This window comes from Arachis hypogaea, chromosome 10 (genome assembly GCF_003086295.3).
Source record: "Arachis hypogaea cultivar Tifrunner chromosome 10, arahy.Tifrunner.gnm2.J5K5, whole genome shotgun sequence".
Classification (NCBI taxonomy): domain Eukaryota; kingdom Viridiplantae; phylum Streptophyta; class Magnoliopsida; order Fabales; family Fabaceae; genus Arachis; species Arachis hypogaea.
Genome location: NC_092045.1, coordinates 5,324,594 through 5,341,712, shown reverse-complemented (window position 1 = coordinate 5,341,712; position 17,119 = coordinate 5,324,594). Strand labels below are relative to the sequence as shown.

At 35.4% G+C, this 17,119-nt stretch overlaps 3 protein-coding genes across 11 annotated transcripts; 2 read left to right on the top strand and 1 right to left on the bottom strand.

Annotated features, from left to right (window-relative positions):
• On the top strand, nt 1-4,509 carry LOC112714863 (uncharacterized). Of its 2 annotated transcripts, XM_025766546.2 has the most exons (10): nt 1-284; nt 440-662; nt 1,531-1,656; nt 1,741-1,893; nt 2,395-2,521; nt 2,722-2,763; nt 3,132-3,431; nt 3,583-3,625; nt 3,826-3,903; nt 4,131-4,509. In XM_025766546.2, the coding sequence occupies exons 1-10, from the start codon at nt 208-210 to the stop codon at nt 4,195-4,197; spliced, it is 1,236 nt and encodes a 411-aa protein (XP_025622331.1). In that variant the 5' UTR covers nt 1-207; the 3' UTR covers nt 4,198-4,509. The 2 variants fall into 2 exon arrangements, with proteins under 2 accessions (XP_025622331.1, XP_025622332.1); XM_025766547.2 differs by lacking the exon at nt 2,722-2,763.
• An 810-nt stretch (nt 4,510-5,319) lies between these two features.
• On the bottom strand, nt 5,320-8,220 carry LOC112714865 (serine/arginine-rich SC35-like splicing factor SCL30A). Of its 8 annotated transcripts, none has more exons than XM_072205690.1 (6): nt 7,669-8,220; nt 7,305-7,553; nt 6,926-7,115; nt 6,608-6,812; nt 6,228-6,417; nt 5,320-5,837 (listed from the first exon to the last, which is right to left on the bottom strand). In XM_072205690.1, the coding sequence occupies exons 1-4, from the start codon at nt 8,031-8,033 to the stop codon at nt 6,807-6,809; spliced, it is 810 nt and encodes a 269-aa protein (XP_072061791.1). In that variant the 5' UTR covers nt 8,034-8,220; the 3' UTR covers nt 5,320-5,837; nt 6,228-6,417; nt 6,608-6,806. The 8 variants fall into 8 exon arrangements, with proteins under 8 accessions (XP_072061791.1, XP_072061793.1, XP_072061792.1 ...); XM_072205692.1 differs by having other exon boundaries at nt 5,320-5,833; XM_072205691.1 differs by having other exon boundaries at nt 6,655-6,812.
• Nucleotides 8,221-10,914: 2,694 nt separating this feature from the next.
• Nucleotides 10,915-17,046, top strand: LOC112714859 (potassium transporter 7). Its single transcript, XM_025766540.3, has 10 exons — nt 10,915-11,512; nt 12,252-12,480; nt 12,581-12,829; nt 13,024-13,074; nt 13,536-13,796; nt 14,160-14,212; nt 14,320-14,434; nt 14,521-14,775; nt 15,344-15,866; nt 16,117-17,046. The coding sequence occupies exons 1-10, from the start codon at nt 11,222-11,224 to the stop codon at nt 16,631-16,633; spliced, it is 2,544 nt and encodes an 847-aa protein (XP_025622325.1). The 5' UTR covers nt 10,915-11,221; the 3' UTR covers nt 16,634-17,046.
• The last annotated feature ends 73 nt before the right edge of the window (nt 17,047-17,119 follow it).

The window sequence follows — 17,119 nt, the reverse complement described above, 5'->3', positions numbered from 1 at the left end:
CTAATATATATTTAATTAATCAATTTTTTTTTTGGAAAAAAAAAAGGGGAGAGTAGTGACTAGTGAGAGAACGTTCGGGCGAGTGCACCCTGCAAAAAATCCAACGAGGACGAGTCGGCGACTCCGCGCGAGTTATAACTCTCTCTCTTTCTCTCTGAGCAGCTCAAAATCTGTTGAATTTGTCATTGTTGTCGTTGGGCAGCATCAATGGCGGGTGAATCATCTCGCAGTAGCGGTAAACGTCCCTTCGTGGAAGATGCTGACGATCTCGACAAAAAGCCACCGTAATCTCTCTTCATCACACCCTTAAACCCTAATCTCATTTAATAACAATTTTTCCGGAATATTGCGAATTGAGCTCCCTCGAAGTTGCATGATGTTCATGCGTGCTATGACTTTTCGTTATGCTTGCATTGAATTTCTGAATGTATGTATGCAGAGCAAAAAGGGTTAGGTTTCCAAAGGGAAAGAAAGTGAAGCCAGGAGAGGAAGTAGTGGTGGAGAAAGCAAAGGCTGAGGAGGAGGAACCAACTGACTTGTTGAATCCCCAAGTTGCTGCCAAAGAGCGCGCCAAACGCAGGACCCAGATCACTTCTGAACTCTTTACTGATGACACTGGAGGCGCCTCAAATGATGTAACTGCTGCTGAAGTCACATATGAGGTTTGTTCTTGAGAAAGTTTTCCTTCACTTGTTTTGTTGATAGTATACCTTTGAATGCAACACTGAACAAAACACAAAGGATAGAGACATACAAATTACTGTTATTGAATATTGTTTCGTAATCAACTAGAACAAATTATGAAAGTTTAATTTATTTTTATTTTTTTTTCATTAAAAAAATTTGAGAAGAAAAATATAATAATAAAAAATATAATTATGAAAAATTAACAAGAATAATGAAAGAAAAAATAAAATAGAAGCGGTGTCTCTTGTTAGTGTCTTTGTTTCATTCCTATAAGGATGGACATAAAATACACTAATTCAGTGGTGTCTCTGGTCAGAATATCTTTGTCCATGTCTCATCTGCCAAACACGATTTTGTGTCCCGTGCCTATAAACAAACGCAGCCTAAAGGAGTTGAGATTACCTTGAGTGATTTGTAGATTTATCCAAATGAAAACTAGGGTGACTATACATTACTTCGTGGCCGATTTTTGTCTGTGGAATGGAATTGATAATAATCTAGAGTGATAGAATTTTGTTAGCAGGTTACATTTTATATGATTGATGGATGGTGTTGACAGTTTCATTTTGCATTTATGCACCCTGCTATTAGTTGGAGTTTAACCTAAACTTGCTGTATCCAGTCTTTTGATATATTCCAATTAACATTAGAACTTGGAAGATTTATTAACGTAAATTATATTGTTTTGAAGTTTGTTGCGTGTAGGATGTTGTTTTGATGTACTTTTAGTATCGGACTATCCGAACTCTGCAGTTATTGCTATATTCAAGGTGTTCCAATGTTCGCCTTTTATTTGATTCATCTAAGTGATAGGCAGGTCATGATAGTTGATTACTTCAACAGGATAATGAGAATTTTGTTGATGATGGAATCCAAATTGAACCCTTCAACCTAGATAAAGAAAGGGAAGAAGGCTATTTCGATGCAGCTGGAAATTTTGTTGAATATGTTAGAGAGAAAGAAATCAAGGTATGGCATTTATACTGTTTTTCACTTTTGCTTTATTTCTATTTCCTTTTGATCCCGTCGATAAATTATTGTGGACTATTGTAGGATGCATGGCTTGATAATGTTGAAGTTGATCCAAAGTATGCTGCATTAAGCTATGAAGCAACTAATGAGGAAGAGGAGGTGGAAGACCTTTCTTCTAAAGATATTGGAACCATGAAGAGGCGGATTGCAAATGCTCTTGAACCTGGGGAAACGGTCAGCCTATGTTCCCCCACTCTTAATTTTCTGGTCTTTGATTTTGAAGTCTTTCCTCTACTGAGGCATGATTGTAGAGTACAACATATTTATTCAACAACTCATTCTTGTGTTATTTATTTAGGTGGAAATTGGTTTAGTTATGACCATGAGTTGTAAAAATTGATTTATACTTTAACCTGTCCAGAATATGCAGATCTGACAGGTAAGTTTAAACAATGAACAATGAAATACAGAAAATTTGAAATATTGCAATTGTATTTTCCCATCTCATTCATTGTTGGCAGATTCCTTTTTACCCAGAGAAAAGGGTTATGATAAATTTATATGCAATGGATAACTTACTTTCATTACTAATTTTATATCATGATCAGTTGCTCTCTCTCTGTTGCTAATTGTAGATCATTGTGCTTAAGCAGGATTGAATTTATACTTATGTTTATTTTTATTAAGTGGCTTGGTGGTCTTCTGCGTTGTATTAACTCAAACTTCTTCCAATAGGTTTTACAAGCCTTGAGAAGGTTAAAAGGTAACAGTGACAGAAAGGCAAAAATGTCTGCCGAGACTAAGATTGTGTTTGACCAACTAACCGAGGATGCCATGAAGCTGATGGAGAATGGTGAATACAGTTAAGTTATTCTGACCAACTAGATTAGGCATAATTGAAAAATGTACTTGTTATAATAGCCTATTGAGATCCTCGGTGTTGTGAAAATTGCCTTTTTTCATTTATTTATTTTTCGATTTCTAAATTCTAATAGTTGTGTATTTCTACATGATGCTTAATTTCAATTCCTATCCCCCCCCCCCCTCTCTTACCTTTTGCAGATGTTTATCATGAAAAGAAAGAGGTTTTTGAGCGCGAGGCAGGTAAGCATAGTCTATAATGGCATTATACTCTATATTATTTACTTTATGTTGCAGGGATTAAATTTTTCATGTTGGTTATAATGTGAGATAGAACTTGCTTTTATATGATCTCTTTCTTTTCTTTTCTTTTTTTAATTCTTTTTGTAATGTGGTACTGTGGTAGTGAAAATCATATTTGGACATCCACATAATAGCTTTAGCTTTCTCCTTTTCAGAGTGGTCCTTGACAGTTTTTATTCAACATTCTCTTTGACCTATCACCCTTAATTGATGATATCTATTGTTTTATGAGGAGCAAGCAAGCGAACCTTTGCACTGTAGAAATAAAATGCTTGGTGCTTACATATTCCATAATCTCCCTTTTCCAGAAGGATATGAAAAACTGGCTCGGGCAAAAGGAGTAGGCACATCTATGCCTTCCACTGAAGCGAATACTTCTCTAAATGGGGAGAAAAGCTTGCTTTCTGATGACATGGATTCTGGTTTGCCCTCTGCAACATTCTCCACTGCGGCCATGGGCACATCAAATCCAAATTTAGCTTCTGCCGAAGTCTCTGGCAGTGGTGCAGATGATTATGATATGTTTGCTGATGATGAGAATACTACCACTAAGCATAGCGATGAAAATAATTTAGTTAGTCAACCATCTACGGATGCCATAAATTCAGGTAAAGTGTGTGTAAGATATTTACGTTTCAGAAACAGATTTTGCATTTGCAGTAGAAATTATTGCTGCTGATTATTAAATTGGTTTTCAACAATTCTATCAAAAAAATGAAACTAGTTTTTAACTTGATATGGCTGTACTTTTCTTACCAGGTGGAGCATTACAAAATGATTATGTGTATGACGAATCTTCTGGGTATGACTCTTTCTCTTGTGTTTTACTTTTTAGTAGATAGTTTCAAAAGTGTGACGTTAGTCACAAGAGAATAATGATACATATCTACATTTCTTCTTTCCATGAATGAATTCTTTTATTAAAATGACGTTCTTTTTAATTTTTTGGACTTGAAATGTTGTTCAAATCTTGATCTGATATCAATTTCTTTTTTGGTCCAGGTACTACTACAGCAGTAGTTTGGGCTATTATTACGACCCAAACACAGGACTATATTGTTCTGCGGTGTCGGGCCAATGGTACTGCACATTTATCTCAGCTTGTGTTGTACGCCTGCATTCATCTTGATGTTTGACGTCTTTATTTAATGACTTTGCTAAATCATGCATTGATTAAAACTTTACCCCCTTTATTTATTTTTTTGTTTATTTGATAGATAGATATATGGTAATAGAAGATAATATCAAGCAGTATGAGAGTTATATGCTTATAATTGTGACTAGCTTACTTGGAATGTTAAACGCAGGTATTCATTTAATGAGGAGACTAACACATATGACGAAGTTCAGGAGGTTGCATCCAATACCAGTTGATGGCCTGTTTCTGCCCAAGTATTGACTATTGGAAATTCGGAAGAATATATCCACCTTCGTATCCCTGGCCATATGTACAGACAGAAGCTTTCTTGAGTTTTTCTTTACCCTTGCACATACTTTAGCGTGGGACTTTCTTCTTACTTGGTACTATGCTTCCCAACAGTGTTTCTCTATTTAAAGTTGCTTTTGTGCAGAAAAGTCGCGTAGAATTACGACATAGCTGTTAGACTTGTAGGAGCAATTACGATTGCGAGACTTATGTAGTTTTGCCGTTTCATAATGAAAAGCACAATCATTCATTATTCATAATGTATTGGAACAATATTTAGCTCATGCCGTTAATCGCAACTTGTAAGTACGCAGAATGGCATTCAAGTGACATTAAATTTACTGGAGCTTCTGATATGTGGTAGTGATTAACCTGTAAGGTATAACTGCCGACGGTCTGTTGATCTCGTCCATCCCTGGTCTGTTGATCTCGTCCATCCCTAGTTCTCTGCAAACACACTCGTGCTTATTCGTTTCATTGACACGGGCCGTTGTTTGCATGCAAGTTAAAGATGTCAAATTTTAAAGTAATTTTTCTTTACAAAATGTTGTAACAGCACATGGAATATTGTATAATATATTACAATAATATATAAAAACTAGCCATCAACATATACATATACACATACATAGAAAACAATCATCTTTTATGACATAAATAGTTAGATAAACCGTTAAATGATCAAATATCTTAAATGATCAAATATCTATGAGGATTTTTTAAAAAAGTTACGGACTCCAAATCCCTAATAAAGCAAAGAAATTCAAATATTTACAACCCGACAGATTCATGTATTTCAATATCCGAACACACCAGCCAAAATTATTCAACAAAATCCATACTTAATATTCCGACCTTTTTAACTGCTAACTTAGTTTTCAATCTTTCGTATTTTTACAGCCTTTGAAACACTATGCTTGTACTTCATGAAGAAACAGATTCTTTCAACGCGGAGAGAAAGAGAGATACAGGCATTAAAAATGGGTGAGACTTTAGATTGTTACAAAATGAGTCCAAAATATCAACGCATTAAACCACTTAACTCCAATATCAAAGTCTAAGAATGAATATGTTATAGAACCCATTCACTGCCATCTATTTTATTCATACCAATAAAATCTTTAGGCTTACGTCAATGCCAGCATAAGTTTTACTAAATTAGTTACTAAAATATCATAAGGATTTCAAACAAGGGGGATGGACGGTTCATGCACTATCCTATGACACATTAATCAGTAAAGAACAGTAATTGTGATCACATATGGCGCCACGATTTCCTAATTGACAAATTTATGTATCTTCAGATGACATAAGAGAATAGATGAGAATGCTGCTTCATAAACTATTAACAGTAAAAACATTTGTGTTAAGTATCTTTGAAGTAGCAAAGCTAGATAGCCATGTTCAGTGCCAAGTGATAATACCCCTGCCAAACCGACCAACCCCAAAAAGGCAGCAACAGCCAGCCACAAGCAGCAGCTATTGGTTAATTCTTCATATTATTCACGAACAAAAGCATATCATACATAAGATGTATCAGCTACCACGTCACTTCGGCCACGTGCGTGCTTATATATAACATACCTAACTACATTAAATAGGAAAATGTTATAACCAATGACAAGTGCAAAATATCCCCCCAAAATACCATACTGATGTCCCGTTTGTTTTCTGCCATTACACTTTCCAAGCAGTTCTTGCCAAAAGGAAGTATGTCATTGCTTTTGGCATGGAAAACAAACAGGCCATAAAGTGTCACCATAATGTTCCCAACTCCCTCTGACTGGAAATGCTACACTAAATTAGGACTCACTACGATAGACTAGGATTCCTACTTCATACAAAAATATGTTCAACTTGTGTACATCAAGTTGCAGAAATATTTGCAGGACAATGTGGTTACCAAATAAATATATAAAAAATCTAAATGTTTATGAGCGTGTTTTGAAGAAATAAGGAACCAAACCAAATATCTTACCAATAATCATATTATTCAGGAGTAAACCAAATCAGCTAAATCTCTCAAACCAACAATCATAGTTCTAAAACCAGCATTTTCTTGCAACCAGCACCAACTTCACGGTCAATCATCAACAACACAGAATTAGCATCAACGGCAGCAATCTCAACATGACACTATCAGTCCATTTCACTTTTCCCGATCATAGCTATATAACCAAAAGATTTGTTCAGCATAAATTGCGACTTCTATTAACTGAGCTTAAATTAAGTCATAATCACAGCTTCCTATAAAGTGACATGCAACCCCAATAAAAAAAATGCAAACAGGATGAAACAAAAGAAACAATTGTCATGGAATGAAAGATCAATCTACCAACTACAAGGTGCAATAATTACCAAATACCCAAGTATAAGAAACATCAAAATATGAATAGCATTCAAACATTGAGGAAGTATGATGCTACCAAACCAGCACATAGTTCTTAAAATTCTTGACTCCAACAAGACCGTTCACAATGATCAAAACATCCAACATAAGCAAAATAGCCATATCTGCATTACTCAAGGCGTCTCCCGAATTTTCAAGAAACATAGCTCATGCCTGAAAAAAGAATAGTAGAACCTAACAGTCAGAACAGGCCAAAAGGAAGCACTTGATAAAAACAAGTATGACATTCTCTGGAAACTTTTAAGGTGAATATTAGTGTTACTCACATCACCATCAGAATTTCTAGGTGATGGACTACGGGAAGCATCAGGACGACCACGTGGCGAGACAGGTGTAGGGGAGTGTCCATTGCGAGTCCTAGGGCTTTCACCCCTAGGGCTCTTCTTCCTTGGGGAAGCACTTGTCCTAGGGGATGGACTCCTTTGAGGACTTGGGCTGCGCCTAGCAGGAGAGCGGCTACAGGGAAGTAAACAACAGCAGCAACAATGGAAAAGTCAATGTACATTACACGAGCTTATTTGGAGTCAAAAACAGCCTATGATAAAAGCTTCCTAAAAACTAATCAAACCCAAGCATGCTCCTATAACAATCTATAACACCATCACAACAAAAAGTTGAATAAGTTAATTATGAGCATGAGAAGACCTATCTACGCTCCGGCTCCGGCTCCGGCTCCGGCTCCGACTCCGGCTACGGCTTATACTACGGATAGGGCGGTCATCATCATCATAGCGTCCCCTTCCACGACCCTTGTCCGGACTGGCACTCCGACTCCGGCTCCGGCGACGATAATCCCTGTCCCTGCCACGGTGCCTGTCACGCTCATACCTATCGTAACTCCTGCTGCGACTCCTCCTCCTATAATCCTTCTCTCTGTAATCATCATCACGATACCTGCATCCGATTCAAGCATCAAAGCGAACCGTGAATGCAAAACCATAGCAAAACATATCACTCGAAAACAAACTACGGGAACTAGTGAAAAGAAATACAGAATTCGAAACGCTACCTTCTCCTGGGACTGCGGCTGCGCTTAGATCTGGGAGCAGATTCGACAATCCTACCTTTGTGGATGCGCTCGGCGTTGGGACCGTACTTGGCGAACTGGACGGTGATTTCGCGGCCGTCGACGACCCTGCCGTCGAGGCGCTCGACAGCCTTTTGAGCCTCGTCGGCATACTTGTAGCGAACAAATGCGAAGCCCCTGGAGTCGCCGGTGCGGCGGTCCTTGGGAATGAAAATGTCGACGACGTCGCCGTACTTGTGGAAGAGAGGGAAGAGGTCGTCGGCGGTTGTACGGAAGGTGATGTTGAGAACGAGAAGGGAGTATGTGTCGCTAATGTCTGGTGGACCTGACCTTCCAAAGTGAGACATGGTTGGTGCCTTTGCAGATTGCAGCAACAGCAATAGCCACACCCAATGCTATTGGTTTTGGGGATTAGGGATTTGAATTAGGGTTTGTGAGCCGCACGAGCTTCTTCAACACTTCGCACTTCAGAGACTGAGCTCAATGACGAAGATAATACGTTGCCGCATATCTTAAAAAATTTATTATTCGAATTTGACTTATTAATTATTATCGGTTATTTATTTCTAATTACTTTTAGTAAATTGAACCTAAAAAAAAGTTGGCAAAGACATTATTTCTCGTAAATTATTAACCATAACTTATTATATTTAAATAAAAATATTTTAAAACATAAAAATGTAATTAAATAAAATAAGTATTACTTTTATGAGAATTGATTTTTATTTTTGAGGTGATTTTAGAAAAATCGATATTCCCATTTCCCAAACTCTTAGGTAAGTAGTATTTTTATTTTTTTGGTCTTTTGATCCCATTGTTCATAAAATAAATATTATATTTTTTATAATTTCATATCAGTTAATGACAAATAAAGAGAGTTTAATTTTAGAGAAAAAATTATCATAAAATGATACATAATAACAAGAGTTTTTTTTTTTAAGGATTATTAAGAGTTAAAGTAATTATTTAACTAAATTTTCTTTAAAAGGAATTAAGTGTATTTGTTTAGTAGGAAAATATTTTGTCATTTTAATGTTTAAAATTTACTAGAAATTTGATATAATAAATTATAGATCTAACTCTTCTAAAGTTATATTATCACTTTAGAAAAAAATACATTATTAATTATTCTTGAATTAAGATAGTGGAGCTCATAGGTAATAAATGTTGATTAAAGTATTATTTTACTATTTTACTAGTATTATCATTTTAGATGATTTTTTTCATAAACTAAACTCAATTGTAGGAATCAAAATACAACTTTTACTTAACGGATATAAATATAAATTGAAATATGTTTCCTTAAATTAAATGCTTTAAAACTTTAATAAAAGATTTGTTTCAAAGTGGAATATCTTGGTATACTATTTTTTATTTCTTAATTTAAATCTTAAAATAGTTTTTGAAACATTCAAAATTTAAAATAGTCATTAAAATTAGCAATTATTAATTTTATCTTTAAGATTGCATTCTAAATTTTATAGCAATTTTTCATATGGTGAAAATTTAGGTGAAGTCGACTTTACGTGAAATTGAAAAATTTAGTCAAATCAATCAAATCATCTAACGGCTCTTAAGTATCAACTTCACGTGAAGTCGATTGTACCTTAGTTTTCACCTTCTCATATTCATTACTGATCATCGAAAAGTTGAAGTAGACTGAAGTCCTGCCATGATAGCAATATAACAACTGGCTAATGTAGTGAAAGAAACTCTTTTTTTTCTAGCTAATGTAGTGAAAGAAACTCTTTTTTTCCCTTCCAATCTGGTCCCTTTTTTCTTTTTAAAACTCCAAACTCCAAGATCTCTACCAAGTTGTTTTCGAAAGATGACAAGTACGTGAAGGTGATTGTTCAAGTTAGTAATATTGTTCATGTTCTTGTTGATTTTTGTGGGGTCTTTTGAGTTGGAGATTCAACAAAAATTTGCAAAAGTAATTTCTTTGATTGTGAGATATAATTCTCATAAAGGAGTTCTTGTTAGTGCTGGTGTTGTTGTGTCTTTAGTTAAAATTTTAGAGTGTTCAAGTGAGACTGAAAAAATTATTGCTGTCTTCTGTCTGTAGTGTTTGATTGAGAATTTCAATAATATTTGATCAAATTTATGGCAGAACTTATTAAATTTTTAAATGCAAAATCATTCGAAGTTCAAAAAATGGTGATAAAGACACTCTCCAAGATGGTTATAGTTGTAAAATATAAAAAGAAATTTGTGCAAGATAATGAAAATATTACTCTTCTGCAATTGTTGAATCTAGAGCAGGATAATTTAAGTAATAAGTTCTTAATATTTGTATTGATGTTATTGATTGGATATACAAAAAATATAGAAAAACTTGCAATTGAATCTCAAGTTTCTTCTGCTCATGTAAAGAGACTTATCAAAAAGTTTATAGATTTCGCATCTATTTAATTTTAACTAAATTAAGAGTAGTACATACTCTTTATTGAGACTATAACAAGAATTAGCGAAAAAAAATATGTTTATGTGTGTAGGAATGTCTTGTGAAAATATGAATGGTTGTTAAAAAAAAATATGATTTTTTGTAGAGAATGAACAAAAGTTGGGAGTTAGGATTTTAAGAGAGAGAAAAAAATCGGATCATAGAAAAAGAGTTTTTTTTGTCATATCAGTTAGCCGTTACAATGCCAATATGGCCACTTCAATTTTTCAGTGATGAATAATAATGATCTTAAAATTTTTAAGAGATTACTATGAGTTTTAGAGTACAACTTTAAAGATAAAAATAAAAAATTATTAATTATAGGAGCCACTTTAAATATTAAATATAATTTTAGAGACTACTTTAAAATTTAATTCGAATATTCTATAAATAATTTATTAATTTAGTATATTTATGTGATGTTCAACGTATATTTGTTTTAAATATATTTAAATACACCTAGATATATGTAAGTCATTTATGTTTAAATGTCTAATTTTAATCTTGATCTTGATCAGTATTTTTAAATAAATTTACAATCAATATGTAAAATTATTAATATAAAAATGAACTCAAATAGACAAATACTTTATATAATAACAAAATAATAAAATAGTAACAAAATTATATTTTAAGATGAATAAGAAAATAATATATAAAGAATGTGTCACTTTTCATACATTAATATAAAACCACATTGTTCGGATTCTGTCCTAAAACAATACAAACAACCCATCATCCGAAAACAATGAAAGGTGATCAATTGTTGAAAGGCACCTCACATAATATACATGGGCACACCATAGGCCCATAAGATATTGATAATGGATAAGAATAATTATTAATTATTTTAGTAACCCAAAGTAAAATATAAAAAATATAAAATCACAGTTAATTATTTATTGAACTTCTCTAGACACGAAGACACAGTGATCCACAGTTCCCCACTAGAAAAATTCCATTTTTGTCCCTTAAGCCGTGATGCGCGCAATTTCGCACTTCACCACCTTCTTCACTTGCAGAAAACAGAGCTCAAAATTCACAGAAATTTTGTCCTCATTTTCATAGCTTCTGAAGAAAGCACTATATTCAATGGCCATGGCGACGGAGGAAGGGGATCCGGAGAGAGGTGATATCAATGGCGGACACTCCATGGAATCAACCGAATCCAGGTGGGTTTTTCAGGGGGACGAGGAGGATAACTCCGACATAGAAGAATTCAACGCCGATTTGAGACACCATCACACCCGTCGCTACGCTTCCGTGCTTGATTCTGACGATGAGGACATTGGTGAGCAGAGACTCATTCGAACTGGACCTCGAATTGATTCCTTCGACGTCGAGGCTCTTGATGTCCCCGGTGCTCACAGAACTGACTATGAGGTGCTGCTTCTCAAATTTTGGTTTGCTTTTCTTTTATGGAATTATTGTGTCGTAGCTGATTCAATTTTCTATCTATGTGCAAGTTCCTTTACTCGGTTAAGAATTAGCATGTACGCAGTAATTATTAGAATGAAAAGGAAGTTAAGATTTGAATGGTGTGATATCCTTCTTATGAAGGCATGGAATACTTGAATAGTGTGCTCATAGAAACTAAGAAGAGAGTACAAGTTGTTGAAGTGGGTGGATGAGTTGAGAAATGAGAAAGCTGTGAGCTTCAATGTTATGATGGGAGGTCGAATTTACACGAGGAAAAGAAAAATTGAATACAACCTGAGAGCTTTCTTGCTTATATTCTGTGTGTCAGTGTGTGCGTCTGTCTTTTATTTATTTTTTTTTTTTTTTGGGTGCACAAACAAAAATTACCATGGTGATCTACAGCATATATACATTCATGAGCGAGATAGAGAGAAATTTCACTATGTTCAATCAAGATCATAAAGAGTAGCTACACGAGTAACGTAGAAAAAAGAAAGATACTTGGTGTTGATCCTCTTGTTGAGTTTCTGAAATACATGAATTTTAGTTTGTAATTACCTTGAGTACTTGAAATTCTATGTGGCCAACAGTCACTGTTCTTCTCTAAAAAATCTATTATGGCTCATGATAAGATTATATAGCTCTACTGGAACAATCTATGTCAATGTTTTTTGCTTGTTTTCTTCTTTATATTCCTTTGCAGGATATCAGTATGGGAAAGAAAATCGTGCTGGCTTTTCAGACTCTTGGCGTTGTCTTTGGTGATGTGGGAACAAGTCCATTATATACCTTTAGTGTCATGTTTAGAAAGGCACCCATCAATGGAGATGAGGACATTCTTGGAGCATTATCACTTGTGTTGTACACTTTAATCCTGATTCCCTTATTGAAGTATGTGCTGGTCGTTCTGTGGGCCAATGATGATGGTGAAGGTATATTAAGTTACATATTCTAAATAAGCCTCCAATGTTCTTTGTCTTTCTCTGTCTTCTGAACTTAGTTTGCTTACACTTACGTTGTCAAACACTACAGGTGGTACTTTTGCCTTGTACTCATTGATATGTCGTCATGCTAAAGTGAGCCTTCTCCCCAATCAATTACCATCAGATGCCCGTATATCAAGCTTTAGACTAAAGGTCCCATCTGCTGAGCTTGAAAGGTCCCTAAAAATCAAGGAAAGACTTGAGAGTTCTTTGACTCTGAAGAAGATTCTACTAATATTAGTGCTTGCTGGTACTTCTATGGTGATTGCTAATGGGGTTGTTACACCAGCAATGTCAGGTTAGTTGCTGCTGCTACTTTATTCATTTTTGCAATTTTTCCAGGCTATTTGGTGCTAGTGTTTGGGATGATTCCCATGTTACTTGTAATATTAAATTTTTTCTTGTTTTCTTGGCCAGATGTTGTTTCATTAACAAGCTCTAATCTTCTGTTCTTTATAGTTAGTCTCACTTTATATCTATGTCTTCCTGCAGTACTTTCCTCTGTTGGTGGTTTAAAAGTTGGGGTAGATGCAATCGAGCAAGGTATTGCCTTAAGCTACTAATGAAATCTACTATCTGTATTTTCTATTGTTTGTTTTTGGGGGGAGAATTGAGTGCTTGTAAGGAGTGAACAGATATTTGATCTAAGGTTGATTCTGGTGCTGTGATTAGTGGGAAAGAGAGAAGGGTGTATTGGGTACTTGTAAAATGCATTCGATATTATGCCAGTTATCATTTGATCTACAAAGTATATGTTCGTGGTTAGGTTAGATGCACCCTTGAGTGGCTTGCCCATGCATTATTTGTTGAGGGTGATAATTACCTAGCTGTGATTTGGCTATAGTAATTTAACTCTCTCTGTATGGAGATGACATACTTAGTTGCAATAGTCTTATTTTCTCGTTCATTAGGGAGGTTGGCATATTCATGAGTTTATTCATATCCTTATTTGGCAGGCATTTTTTATAGTTGCATTAATCTTGTGTTCATTTTCAACCATGCAGATGAAGTGGTGATGATTTCAGTTGCATCCCTTATAATTTTGTTCAGTGTACAGAAGTATGGAACAAGTAAAGTGGGACTTTTAGTAGGACCTGCTTTGTTCATATGGTTTTGTTCTCTTGCTGGAATTGGGATCTACAATCTTCTCAAATATGATACTGGTGTCTTGAAGGCATTTAATCCTATTCACATCTACTATTTTTTCAAGAGGAACTCAACTAAAGCATGGTATTCTCTTGGGGGTTGTCTCCTTTGTGCTACTGGTAAATACATATATCCTGGATCTTGGTACAGGGATGCAATAATACTAAATACATTGCCTTGTCATGTAGATTTGTAGATTTGGTTCTCCTAGTGAGTCTTTTATATTTGTTCCGAAGGCAATACATTGGTAGCAAGTATGATGGTCAGTGTCAAAGTTTTCATTTAGTCTTTGTCACTATTTGAGTGGAACAGTCCAAATTTCAAGGTTCATCGATAATAATAATTCAACCAGAGCTTGATCTATTGCTGTAAACATCCACTATAATATGTAGTATGATGAATATACAGTATAATGTCGCTGTGGTTGCATATGCAAAACTCTTCATCCATTGATTAACATCACTTATTGGGCCATTTTGCAGGTTCAGAGGCCATGTTTGCAGATCTTTGCTACTTTTCTGTACAATCAGTTCAGGTAACAAACTATGTTAGACCATTAGGCTTCTTTCATTGAATCATTTCTTTTATTTCATTTGTCATGTCAACTATGTGCTGATAAAAATTAATTGTGGTAATTGGCAGCTTTCTTTTGTCTTTCTTGTTTTGCCGTGCCTAGTATTGGGTTATTTGGGTCAAGCTGCATACCTTATGGAAAACCATGCTGATGCTGGTCGAGCCTTTTTCTCTTCTGTTCCAAGTGAGTGTTTTTATCATTTCATTCTCTACATAGGCCTGTCTTTGCAATTTACAGGATCTATAAGCAATCGCATTCCATGTGTGCAGGTGGTGCATTCTGGCCAACCTTCCTCATTGCAAACGTTGCTGCACTAATTGCAAGTCGGACTATGACAACAGCAACATTTTCATGCATAAAACAATCAACAGCACTTGGTTGTTTCCCTCGTCTTAAGATCGTTCATACCTCCCGGAAATTTATGGGCCAGATCTATATTCCTGTCCTAAACTGGTTTCTCTTGGCTGTTTCTCTGGTTTTGGTCTGCACTATATCCAGCATTGATGAGATTGGCAATGCTTATGGTAATGTGTTTCTGTTTATTTTTATAATCACCACATTTATTCATTAGATTTATCAAGCACATTGATTTACCCTTAGTGGAATAAAGCATCGTAATATAATAGTCTGCATAAGAAACTTAGTTTACTCGGACTATTAAAAATTATCGAACTCTTCTACCAATATTTCATTTTTCATGTTCTCAACTACATCGGAGAGATAATAATACAACTTAAGTCTTCTATAAGAAGACCCATTTGCTTCAAGAAACCCTAAACCCCATTATTACCGTGCTTGCTTTGCACTGGTCATAAGGTCGGAACACAATTTCTGCGCACACACACGCACGCAGGTCAATCAGCTAGTTGTTATTATAATTTTATTTTAAACGGATGTCTGTCGCATACCTCTGAATTCACATAATGAATACATCAATAACAGTTTGACTGGGTAAACAGAGTACAAGGATATGGAGACTGCATAGTTTAGCTTTCCATAGTATTTTACACACTGCACTTCCTTTGCTGCTACTAAATTATATGTAATATTATAATGAATTTGTATTCAGGTTGATCCTTGGTCCTCTTTCAGGTATTGCGGAGCTTGGAGTGATGATGATGACCACTATTTTAGTAACCCTTGTTATGCTTCTTATATGGCAAATACACATCATCATAGTGCTGACATTTGTGGTATTCTTCTTGGGATTGGAGTTGATTTTCTTCTCATCTGTTTTGGGGAGTGTGGCAGATGGAAGTTGGATTATATTGGTCCTTGCTGTGATAATGTTTTTTATCATGTATGTTTGGAATTATGGAAGCAAGCTCAAGTATGAAACTGAAGTCAAACAAAAGCTGTCAATGGATTTGATGCGAGAATTAGGTAGCAATCTAGGCACAATACGGGCTCCTGGAATTGGTCTTCTCTATAATGAGTTAGTCAAAGGAATCCCAGGAGTTTTTGGCCATTTTTTGACTACGCTTCCAGCAATACACTCCATGATCATTTTTGTGAGTATTAAGTATGTTCCTGTTTCTGTGGTGCCTCAAAGTGAAAGGTTCCTTTTCCGGAGAGTCTGCCCAAAAAGCTATCATATATTCCGTTGTATTGCCAGGTAACTAGATCTGTCTAATTGAATTCTTTTGGCATGAGATCAGTTTAGATATGAATCTCAAAATCCAAGCTAATTGACTTTTACCTTGGGAAAGTTGTTTGAATGATGAAAATGTGACCTTAAAAGTTACTTTTACAAACAAAACATACAGTAGCTTCAGTGAACATCAATAACTTCGTTAAATTATGTCTATCCACATAATGAAGATGTCTTTTTATCTTACAAATGCAGACTTCTGTAATTTCTACAGGTATGGTTATAAGGATGTCCGTAAAGAAAATCACCAGACTTTTGAGCAGCTGCTGATTGAAAGCCTAGAAAAATTTATACGACGTGAGGCTCAAGAGAGGTCACTGGAGAGTGATGGGGATGAAGATTCTGACTCAGAGGAAGGGCACTATGATTCCAGGGTTCTTGTAGCTCCCAATGGGAGTGTTTACTCACTTGGGGTTCCTCTTCTGGCTGGTCATAAGGACACAAAAAAGCTCACTTTAGAAGCAAGCACTTCAGAGGAGGTAACCCCGGCACTTGATGCTGAGCAGAGCCTTGAGTGGGAGTTATCTTTTATTCACAAGGCTAAAGAATCTGGAGTTGTTTATCTTCTTGGTCATGGGGATATAAGGGCAAGGAAGGACTCATGGTTTATCAAGAAGCTTGTAATAAACTACTTCTATGCATTTTTGAGAAGGAACAGCAGGAGGGGTATCACGACTTTAACTGTACCTCACTCAAATCTGATGCAAGTTGGCATGACTTACATGGTTTGAAAGAAAACAGATGACAATTTTCTTAGAAACTAGACTTCGATAGCAGAGAGCGAGGATCAGAAAGATCATACTTCGAATGCAATCTTAAGTGTTTCCTTGATCTGATCATTTCTAGTTTGGATCTCCAAATTGTTTAAATATCTTTCCGGTTCCCATCTCTCGTATAGAGGAAGTTTTGTGGTTGCGAGCTTTGCCATCTGCATATTTATGTATGTAGTTGGAATAGGCTGATAACATAAAGAAACAGAAATGAGAAAAACTGTACTTGGTTAATTATATAGGCACTTCGTGAATGGGTCAAATTTCACGCCAATGTAAGCATGGACACCGTGTACTGTACAGTGGCATTTTGCCCATTTTATTCTTCTGTCAACTTTGCGGTAAATAATGCCATATCTCATGACATTACTGCATCTCAAATAGCTATATTTCAATTTGACTTGCTCAATTCAGTAGATGGGATTTAAACCTTTATTTTCCTGTGAA